This window comes from Oncorhynchus mykiss, chromosome 13, assembly GCF_057628025.1.
Source record: "Oncorhynchus mykiss isolate SJ-2025 chromosome 13, ASM5762802v1, whole genome shotgun sequence".
NCBI classification, from domain to species: Eukaryota; Metazoa; Chordata; class Actinopteri; order Salmoniformes; family Salmonidae; genus Oncorhynchus; species Oncorhynchus mykiss.
The window spans coordinates 4245868-4257886 of NC_143034.1; the positions used below are offsets into that span (position 1 = coordinate 4245868).

A 12019-nucleotide genomic window follows, 5' to 3' on the forward strand; every position below is an offset into this window, starting at 1 on the left:
CTGTAGTGACAGATTACAATTCTGAAGAGTTTACACAAATATTAGCATCGTCGCTCTTATTGCGGGACTAACTGTGGGAAATCACTTCACAATTCAGACCGCTGTGCCACTCGGGAGCCCTGTACATTGCAATATGAATGTTCAACAGGCACTATAGGCTGAATTGTGAAGTGATTTCCCACAGTTAAAGTCCTGCAATAAGAGCTGTGATGCTAATATTTGTGTAAACTCTTTAGAATTGTAATCTGTGGGTGTCAATGAGTAGCCTGTTATGAACCCAGGATCCATAAGGCTGGTTGGTACCTCATGTCATGAACCCAGGATCCATAAGGCTGGTACCCCATGTCATGAACCCAGGATCCATAAGGCTGGTACCCCATGTCATGATCCCAGGATCCATAAGGCTGGTTGGTACCTCATGTCATGAACCCAGGATCCATAAGGCTGGTACCCCATGTCATGAACCCAGGATCCATAAGGCTGGTACCCCATGTCATGAACCCAAGACCCATAAGGCTGTACATTGACGTTATGTTGCAGTCCAAAAAACTATACATACACAGTGCCATTTTAACATATTTTATTTGGTGTCAAATTAACTAATTATTATTTTTTTGTTGAATTTTAATAACAATATTCCAACCTTGTTTTCAAATGATCTCTTCCAAATTCCATTTGTATCCGTTTGCATCCGATTCAATGGGAAACTTTTATTTTGAAAGCCGAACCGCCGATTCAACTATTGTTGCTCCGGCAAATATTGTTCACGACACACACACGCAATAAAGAGATTAGAGGGAGACTGTGTGAGAGGTGAATGCGAAGCAGGGATATTTATTCTCCCTTTTGTACTTTAACTATTTGCACATCATTACAACACTGTGTGTGTAGACATAATACGACATTTGAAATCTGGATGTGGAAAAGTGTTCATCTGGATGTTTACTTTGGTCGAAAGGACGGTTAAAATCACAAACACAATAACAAGCTAACTCACTTTCTCGTTACATTAGGAGACTCGCATGCGCACGCACGCACGCACACACACACACACACACACGTTATCGCCGCCTGACCCGACACAGTCACTCAGCTGTAATAATCAGTCCTGGTGCCGTGCCAACAGTGACAACACAGCATTTTCCATACACAACAGTAAATCACAGATTGAACAACGAGCCAGATGTTTGACCTGAAGCATCCGGTTGGTATTTCTGTCGCCAAATATGGTGATGAGAGGAAGTCCAGTGGCGGTCAGTGGGAGAAGACGGAGCGAGATTCTCCTTGACGAAACATAATATCTCAGTCGGTTTTCTGTGTCCCAAACTAGAATCTGTTGTCGACTTTAGCCTTTGCCAAATTTACAAAAAAAATGGCATTGTTTAGGATGAGTGCAAGGGCGAATTGAGTCAATGCACACATTAACCTCACAGAGTAGGTGTTCTCTAACGGAAATCAAATCAAATCAAATTGTATTAGTCACATGCGCCGAATAGAACAGGTGTAGACCTTATATTGAAATGCTAACTTACGAGCCCCTAACCAACAATGCAGTTTAAAAAAATACAGATAAGAACAAGGGACAAAAGTAAAAAGTAATTGAAGAGCAGCAGTGAAATAACAATAGTGAGACTATATACAGGCGGGTACCGATACAGAGTCAATGTGCAGGAGCACCGGTTATTTGAAGTGGTATGTACATGTAGATAGAGTTATTAAAGTAACTATACATAGATGACCACAGAGAGTAGCAGTGGTGTAAAGAGGGGTGAGGGAGTGGGGGGGGCACTGCAAATAGTCTGGGTAGGGGTAGGGGCTTATGGCTTAGGGGTAGAAGCTGTTTAGAAGCCTCTTGGACATAGACTTGGCGCTCCGGTACCACTTGCCGTGCGGTAGCAGAGAGAACAGTCTATGACTAGGGTGGCTGGAGTCTTTAACAATTTTTAAGGCCTTCCTCTGACACCGCCTGGTATAGAGGTCCTGGATGGCAGGAAGCTTGGCCCCAGTGATGTACTGGGCCATTCGCACTACCCTCTGTAGTGCCTTGCGGTCAGAGGCTGAGCCGTTGCCATAAAAGGCAGTGATGCAACCAGTCAGGATGCTCTCGAGGGTGCAGCTGTAAAACCTTTTGAGGATCTGAGGACCCATGCCAAATCTTTTCAGTGTCCTGAGGGGGAATAGGTTTTGTCGTGCCCCCTTCACAACTGTCTTGGTGTGCTTGGACCATGTTAGTTTGTTGATGATGTGGACACCAAGGAATTTGAAGCTCTCAACGTGCTCCACTGCAGCCCCGGCAATGAGAATGGGGGCCTGCTCCGTCCTCCTTTTCCTGTAGTCCACAATTACCTCCTTTGTCTTGATCACGCTGAGGGAGAGGTTATTGTCCTGGCACCACACGCCCAGGTCTCTGACCTCCCTATAGGCTGTCTCGTCGTTGATCACGCCTGACACTGTTGTCATCAGCAAATGTAATGATGGTGTTGGAGTCATGCCTGTCCGTGCAGTCTTGAGTGAACAGGGAGTACAGGAGGGGACTGAACACGCAACCCTGAGGGGCCCCAGTGTTGAGGATCAGCATGGTGCATGTGTTGTTACCTACCCTCACCACCAGGGGGTGGCTCATCAGGAAGTCCTGGATCCAGTTGCAGAGGGAGGTGTTTAGTCCCAGGGTCCTGAGCTTATTGATGAGCTTTGAGGGCACTATGGTGTTGAACCCTGAGTTCCTTTTGTCCAGGTGGGAAAGGGCGGTGTGGAGTGCAATGGAATTTGCATAATCTGTTGAACTGTTGGGGCGGTATGCGAATTGGAGTGGGTCTAGGGTTTCTGGGATGATGGTGTTGAGGTGAGCCATGAACATCCTTTCTAAGCACTTCATGGCTACAGACGTGAGTGCTATGGGTCAGTATTTGTTTAGGAAGGTTACCTTACTGTTCTTGGGCACAGGGACTACGTTGGTCTGCTTAAACATATTGGTATTACAGACTCGGACAGGGAGAGGTTGAAAATGTCAGTGAAGACACTTGCCAGTTGGTCAGCGCATGTCCCATCGATGTGGATAGGGGGGTCCTCCCTCTGCTGTTTCCTGAAGTCCACAATCATCTCCTTTGTTTTGTTGACGTTGAGTGTGAGGTTATTTTCCTGACACCACACTCCGAGAGCCCTCACCTCCTCCCTGTAGGCCGTCTCATCATTGTTGGTAATTAAGCCTACCACTGTAGTGTCGTCCGAAAAACTTGATGATTGAGTTGATGATTGAGTTGGAGGAGTGCATGGCCACGCAGTCATGGGTGAACAGTGAGTACAGGAGAGGGCTCAGAACGCACCCTTGTGGGGCCCCAGTGTTGAGGATCAGCGGGGTGGAGATGTTGTTACCTACCCTCACCACCTGGGGGCGGCCCATCAGGAAGTCCAGTACCCAGTTGCACAGGGCGAGGTCGAGACCCAGGGTCTCGAGCTTGATGACGAGTTTGGAGGGTACTATGGTGTTAAATGCTGAGCTGTCCTCGATGAACAGCATTCTCACATTTTTTATTTCATTTTTTTATTTCACCTTTATTTAATAACCAGGTAAGCTAGTTGAGAACAAGTTCTCATTTGCAACTGCGACCTGCCCAAGATAAAGCATAGCAGTTCGACACATACAACAACACAGAGTTACACATGGAATGAACAAAACATACAGTCAATAATACAGTAGAAAAAAGAAAAAGTTAGTGCAAATTAGGTCAAATAAGGGAGTTAAGGCAATAAATAGGCCATGGTGGCGAAGTAATTACAATATGGCAATTAAACACTGGAATGGTAGAATGTGCAGAAGATTAATGTGCAAGTAGAGATACGGGGGTGCAAAGGAGCAAGATAAATAAATACAGTATGGGGATGAGGTATATAGATGGGCTGTTAACAGATGGGCTATGTACAGGTGCAGTGATCTGTGAGCTGCTCTGACAGCTGGTGCTTAAAGCTAGTGAGGGAGATGGGAATCTCCAGCTTCAGTGATTTTTGCAGTTTGTTCCAGTCAGTGGCAGCAGAGAACTGGAAGGAAAGGCGACCAAAGGAGGAATTGGCTTTGGGGGTGACCAGTGAGATATACCTGCTGGAGCGCGTGCTACGAGTGGGTGTGCTGCTATGGTGACCAGCGAGCTGAGATAGGGCAGAGCTTTACCTAGCAGAGACTTGTAGATAACCTGTAGCCAGTGGGTTTGGCGTCGAGTATGAAGCGAGGGCCAGCCAACGAGAGCGTACAGGTCGCAGTGGTGAGTAGTGTATGGGGCTTTGGTGGCAAAACGGATGGCACTGTGATAGACTACATCCAGTTTGCTGAGTAGAGTGTTGGAGGCTATTTTATAGATGACATCACCGAAGTCAAGGATCGGTAGGATGGTCAGTTTTACGAGAGTATGTTTGGCAGCATGAGTGAAGGAAGCTTTGTTGCGAAATAGGAAGCCGATTCCGATGGAGATGCTTTACTACTTCTTGTGACTCCCCATCCCGGGTCCGGGAGCGTAATCATCGCCTGACACTAATTAGCATAACGCAACGGACATAAATCTTCCTAGAAAATCTTCCTATTCATGAAAATCACAAGTGAAATATATTGGAACACAGCTTAGCCTTTTGTTTTAACACAATGTCCAAAGTAGGGCCAGAAGTATACAGAATGGTGTTGTCTGCATAGAGGTGGATCAGAGAATCACCAGCAGCAAGAGCGACATCATTGATGTATACAGAGAAGAGAGTCGGCCCGAGAATTGAACCCTGTGGCATCCCCATAGAGACTGCCAGAGGTCCAGACAACAGGCCCTCCGATTTGACACACTGAACTCTATCAGAGAAGTAATTGGTGAACCAGGCGATGCAATCATTTGAGATACCAAGGCTGTTGAGTCTGCCAATAAGAATATGGTGATTGACAGAGTCGAAAGCCTTGGCCAGGTCGATGAATACGGCTGCACAGTAATGTCTCTTATCGATGGCGGTTATGATGTCGTTTAGGACCTTGAGCGTGGCTGAGGTGCACCCATGACCAGCTCTGAAACCAGATTGCATAGCGGAGAAGGTACGATGTGATTCGAAATGGTCAGTAATCTCTTTGTTAACTTGGCTTTCGAAGACCTTAGAAAGGATAGATAGGACAGATATAGGTCTGTAGCAGTTTGGGTCTAGAGTGGCTCCCCCTTTGAAGAGGGGGATGACAGCGGCAGCTTTCCAATCTTTGGGAATCTCAGACGATACGAAAGAGTCTTGAAGCGTGGAATAAAATTGGTCGGACCAGCGTTGAACAGACCACAGCGCGGGAGGTCTTGTTTTAGTTTCTGTCTGTAGGCAGGGAGCAACAAAATGGAGTCGTGGTCAGCTTTTCCGAAAGGAGGGCGGGGGAGGGCCTTATAAACGTCGCGGAAGTTAGAATAACAATGATCCAGGGTTTTACCAGCCCTGGTTGCGCAATCGATAATCTGATATAATTTAGGGAGTCTTGTTTTCAGATTAGCCTTGTTAAAATCCCCAGCTACAATGAATGCAGCCTCAGGATATGTGGTTTCCAGTTTGCATAGAGTCAAATAAATTTAGTTCAGGGCCATCGATGTGTCTGCTTAGGGGGGAATATATACGCCTGTGATTATAATCGAAGAGAATTCCCTTGGTAGATAATGCGGTCGACATTTGATTTTGAGGAATTCTAAATCAGGTGAACAGAAGGACTTGAGTTCCTGTATGTTGTTATGATCACACCACGTCTCGTTAATCATAAGGAATATACCAGAAATATGGTTGTTTCTGTCAGAGCGATGCGTGAAGAAACCAGCTGGCTGTATCGACTCCGTTAGCGTTACAGAGTCTGATGTCTCTCTAGAATGCTACCCTTGCTCGGATTTCATCAACCTTGTTGTCAAGAGACTGGACATTGGCCAGTAGTATGCTAGGGAGTGGTGCGCGATGTGCCCATCTCCGGAACCTGACCAGAAGACCGCTTCGTTTGATTCTTTTACGACGTCGTTGTTTTGGGTCGCTGACTGGGATCCGATCCGTTGTCCTGGGTGGAAGGTAGAACACAGGATCCTCTTCGCGAAAGTCATATTCCTGGTCGTAATGATGGTGAGTTGACGTTGCTCTTATATTCAGTAGTTCCTCCCGACTGTATGTAATGAAACCTAAGATTTCCTGGTGTACCAATGTAAGAAATAACATGTAAAAAAACAACAACTGCATAGTTTCCTAGGAACGCGAAGCGAGGCGGCCATCTCTGTCGGCACCGGAAGTAGTAATCTGTCTGGCCCAGTAAGACCTTGTGAAGGTCTTACTCACATCAGCTGACTCACATCAGAGTGTGATCCCACATTCTTGTGGAACAGCTGGTGCTCTCATGCATGCTTCAGTGTTATTTGCCTTGACACGAGCATAGAAGTAGTTTTGCTCGTCTGGGATGCTTGTGTCACTGGGCAGCGCATCCCCTTGTAGTCTGTAATGGTTTGCAAGCCCTGCCACATCTGACGAGTGTCAGATCCGGTGTAATACGATTTGATGTCAGTCCTGTATTGATGCTTTGCCTGTTTGATGGTTCCTCGGAGGGCATAGAGGGATTTGGCAACACAACAACTGACTGAAACTACTAACAACACAACAACCAATAACACAACTACCGACCACAACAACTGACCACACAACTACTGACCGCAACTACTGACCACGTCTAATGACCACACAACTACTGACCACACAACTACAGACCACAACCACACAACTACCGACTGAAATTACTAACAACACAACAACCAATCACACAACTACCGACGACAACGACGGACCACACAACTATGGACCGCAACTACCGACCACAAATACTGACCACACAACTACTGACCACACCTGCTGACCACACCCGTCGACCGCACCGAATGACCACACCTACACACCAACATCTGATCCCAACTACTGACCACAACCACTGTCCACACAACAAATGACAACAGCAACTGCCCACATCTACTGACTACACAACAACTGACCAAAACGACTTACATCGCAACAACTGACCAAACAACTAGTGACCACACAACTATTGACCACAACCACACATCTACTGACCACACAACTACTGACCACACAACTATTGACCACACAACTACTGACCACAACCACTGACCTCACAACAAATGACAACAGCAACTGCCCACACCTACTGACTACACAACAACTGACCAAAACGACTTACATCGCAACAACTGACCAAACAACTAGTGACCACACAACTATTGACCACAACCACACATCTACTGACCACACAACTACTGACCACACAACTATTGACCACACAACTACCAACTACTCAACCACCGACCACAACTACTGAGCACAACTACCGGTCACACAACCACCGACCCCACAACCACTGACTGCAACTACACACCACACACATCGACTACACAACTTCCGACCACAGCTACTGACCACACAACTACTGACATCAACTGCTAACCACACAACAACTGACCACACCAACTGCCCACACCAACTGACCACAACTACTGAAAACACCTAGTGACCACACAACTACTGACCACTTTCCCACAACTACCAAACACTCAACTACTGACCACAACAACTGACCCCACAGCTACCGACCCAACACCTACTGATCACACAACTACTGACCAAACAACTGCCTACCACAACTACCGAGCACAACAATGGACGACAACGACTGACAGCAACTACTAACCACACAACCACTGACTGCAGCTACTGACCACAACTGACTATGCAACTACTGACCACAATCACACAACTACTGACCAGATCTACTGACCAGAACTACTGACCACACAACCACACAACCACTGGCCACAACCGCACAACTACTGACCAAAACTACTGACCAGAACTACTGACCAGAACTACTGACCACACAACCACCGACCAAAACCACACAACTACTGACCACACAACTACTGACCGCACAACTACTGACCGCACAACCACCGACCACAATTACCGACCGCAACTACTGACCACACAACTACTGATCACACAACCACTGACCACAGCCACACAACTACCGACCACAACTATTGACCTCAACTCCTGACCTCACAACTACTGATCACACAACCACTGACCACAATCACACAACTACTGACCTCAACTACTGACCTCACAACTACTGAACACACAACTACTGACCTCAACTACTGACCTCACAACTACAGAACACACAACTACTGAACAAACACCATCCGGTGAAACATCTGGCTCATTGTTTGATCTGTGATTGACTCTTGTGAGTGGAAAATGCTGTGTTGTTACTGTTGGCATGGCACCAGGACTGACGATTACAGCTGAGTGGCTGTGTCGGGTCAGGCGGGGTTAACGTGTGTGTGTGTGTGCGCGCGAGATTGAGAAAAAAAAGAGTGCATTCGCTGCGGTGAGTCTCGTAATGTAACGAGGAAGTGAGTTTGCTTGTTATTGTGTTCATATATCCATATGAACACTTCCATATGGCTTCCATTTTCAGGCAATAAAAACATGTCCTCACAACTCTCTTGTATTCAAAGTTATCTCATCTCTCTGCCAGGGGCCTAGTTGCAAAACGTTTAATAAACGGACTGAACGAAATGTGGAGGGACCTACCTGTATTCATCCAATATTAACTCAAATTTTGCTCCGTTTGCTTCCATTTAGTTCTTAAACACGGTTTCCATAATGAATACACCCCTGCTCTCTCTTGTCGATCATTCACCAATTTAAATTCAATTTAAGGGGCTTTATTGGCCATGGGAAACATATGTTTACAAAAAAGAAGTGAAATAGATCATCAACAAACATTTAAAATGTCGTATTATGTCTACACACACTGTTGTAATGATGTGCAAATAGTTAAAGTACAAAAGGGAGAATAAATATCCCTGCTTCGCATTCACCTCTCACACAGTCTCCCTCTGATCTCTTTATTGCGTGTGTGTGTAGTGTTCAACATTTGCCTGAGCATCAATAGTAAAATCGGCGGTTCGGTTTTCAAAATAAAAGTTACCCATTGAATCAGATGCAAATGGAAATAAATTGTGGAATCATGCAACAATCCTGGAGGGCCTTTATGTTGCTAAACATATATAATACCTTCAACAAAAGACAATAATTAGTTCATTTGACACCAAATAAAATCTGTTGGTATTGCACTACATTTGGACGAGATAATTCGAAACAAGGTTGGAATACTATTATATACATTTTTAAAAAGACAATAACTTGTTTAATTTGATGCCCCCCAAAAAATGTGTTTATATTGCACTGTGGATGTATAGTCTTCAGGACTAAAACACACCTTCAATGTACAGCCTTATGGGTCTTGGGTTCATGACATATCGTACCAGCCTTATGGATCCTGGGTTCATGACATATCGTAACAGCCTTATGGATCCTGGGTTCATGACATATCGTACCAGCCTTATGGATCCTGGGTTCATGACATATCGTACCAGCCTTATGGATCCTGGGTTCATGACATATCGTACCAGCCTTATGGATCCTGGGTTCATGACATATCGTACCAGCCTTATGGATCTTGGGATCATGACACGGGGTACCAGCCTACTCATTGACACCCACAGATTACAATTATAAAGAGTTTACACAAATATTCAATCGCGGCTCTTATTGCAGGACTTTAACGGAGGGAAATCACCTCACAACTCAGCCTATAGAACATTCATATTGCAATGTACAGGGCTCCAGAGTGGTGCAGCGGTCTAAGGCACTGCATCGCTATGCAAGAGGCGTCACTACAGTCCCTGGTTCAAATGCAGGCTGTATCACATCTGGTCGTGATTGGGAGTCCCACAGGGCGGTGCACAATTGGCCCAGCATCGTCTGGGTTTGGCTGGGGTAGGCTGTCATTGTAAATAAGAATTTGTTCTTAACTGACATGCCTAGTTAAATAAAGGTTAAACGTTATTATTTTATTTTATTATTATTATTATTATTTATTTTATTTTTTTACTTATGGAATTGTGAGGTGATTTCCCACAGGTAAAGTCCTGCAATAAGAGCTAAAACGCTAATATTTGTGTAATCTCTTCACATTTCGTGGACCCAAGATCCAGAGGTAACGCTGTACAGTGCAATAGAAGTCTGCCCCAATGCAATTTTAATACCGCCACAGTTGGACTTCAACGGTAAAAGAGTAACTTCCAACCTGCACGGTCTCAAACAGAGAACGGAGAAGAGCAACGGTCGTTAGTCGAGATCTGCCGCGTCACAGAAGAATCAAACTAGAACCTGAACAGAAAAAACAACTCACAACCTGTCAGACCATCGGAGAAGTGAACTTGAACGAGTCTGAGAGAAAACGGAAAACGCTTTTCAGAAGCAGCAGGGAGCCGAACCGGAGGAAAGATGATGAGTTTTCTGCCATACTTCTCCGCTGAGACCTGGACCCTCCTGGCCCTCCTCATCACCCTCATTGTAGTGTAAGGACTTACATCAAATCAAATGTTATCACATTTATCGTAGTTAAAAGGTGTAGACTAACAGTGAAATGCTTAGTTAGGGGTCATTTTCCAACAATGCAAGATGAGATGTATATATATATATATTGTATAGTTCTCTAGAACATACTGATAGTTAACGTGTGTGTGCGTGTGTGAGTACGCGCGTGTGTGTGTGTACAGGTACGGGTACTGGCCCTATGGTGTATTCACTAAGATGGGTATCCCTGGTCCCAAACCCCTACCTTACTTTGGCACAATGTTGGAGTATAAAAAGGTTAGTACCCATTCAGAATAAATATCTCTCTCATATTTTAAACAACAGTGTTATTTCCCCCCATGTAAAACAATGCATTGAGAAGGAAAAAGAGGACTAGCCGGTTGTTTTAACAATAGATAAATACAAGGTTATATGAGACTTGATCAGTCTAGAAGTTGTGTTCCTTGACCCTGGGGGACCATAGAAAATAACAAACCCTCCTCAACTCTCACCTGTTTCAGGTGTGTTATCTGTTCAGGTGTCAGACACACCTACGTGACCTCCTATGGCATGAATCAGCTGTTTCTTCTCTCTCTCTCTCTCTCTCTCTCTCTCTCTACCTCTCTCTTTCTCTCTCTCTCTCTCACTCTCTCTCTACCTCTCTCTCTCTCTCTCTCTCTCTCTCTCGCTCTCTACAGGGCTTCACTAACTTTGACACAGAGTGCTTTCAGAAGTACGGGAGAATCTGGGGGTGAGTTCAGTTGGCTGTACCGTACTAGGATGACTTACAACTGTACTATGCTCTTTCAGTTCAATTCATCACCTGCTCAAGCTGCCATGTGACCATGAAAAATAGTAATAATATCAACCACGACCAGAATAATGTTTTCTATGTAGTTTTATAAGAGGTGGTTAAATGTGTGGGTTTCTATGGTTACTTTCGAAATGTAATCCGTAACTAGTTTTACCTGTCCAACATCACCCCAAACTCAGTAACGTAATCTGATTACATTCAGTTACTAGTTTACCTGTCCAACATTACCCCAAACTCAGTACCGTAATCTGATTACATTCAGTTACTAGTTTACCTGTCCAACATTACCCCAAACTCAGTACCGTAATCTGATTACATTCAGTTACTAGTTTACCTGTCCAACATTACCCCAAACTCAGTACCGTAATCTGATTACATTCAGTTACTAGTTTACCTGTCCAACATTACCCCAAACTCAGTACCGTAATCTGATTACATTCAGTTACTAGTTTACCTGTCCAACATTACCCCAAACTCAGTACCGTAATCTGATTACATTCAGTTACTAGTTTACCTGTCCAACATTACCCCAAACTCAGTACCGTAATCTGATTACATTCAGTTACTAGTTTACCTGTCCAACATCACCCCAAACTCAGTAACGTAATCTGATTACATTCAGTTACTAGTTTACCTGTCCAACATTACCCCAAACTCAGTACCGTAATCTGATTACATTCAGTTACTAGTTTACCTGTCCAACATTACCCCAAACTCAGTACCGTAATCTGATTACATTCAGTT

General features: G+C 44.8%; 1 protein-coding gene across 1 annotated transcript in view; it reads left to right on the plus strand.

Annotated features, from left to right (window-relative positions):
- The first annotated feature begins 10168 nt into the window (after positions 1-10168).
- LOC110518927 (cytochrome P450 3A27) overlaps positions 10169-12019 on the plus strand; it is a 29866-nt gene continuing 28015 nt past the window's right edge. Inside the window, exons 1-3 of the mRNA XM_090194751.1 lie at positions 10169-10463; positions 10665-10758; positions 11160-11212. Coding sequence (XP_090050877.1) covers positions 10390-10463; positions 10665-10758; positions 11160-11212 — 221 coding nt within the window. The 5' untranslated portion in view covers positions 10169-10389. The remainder of the gene's footprint in view (positions 10464-10664; positions 10759-11159; positions 11213-12019) is intronic.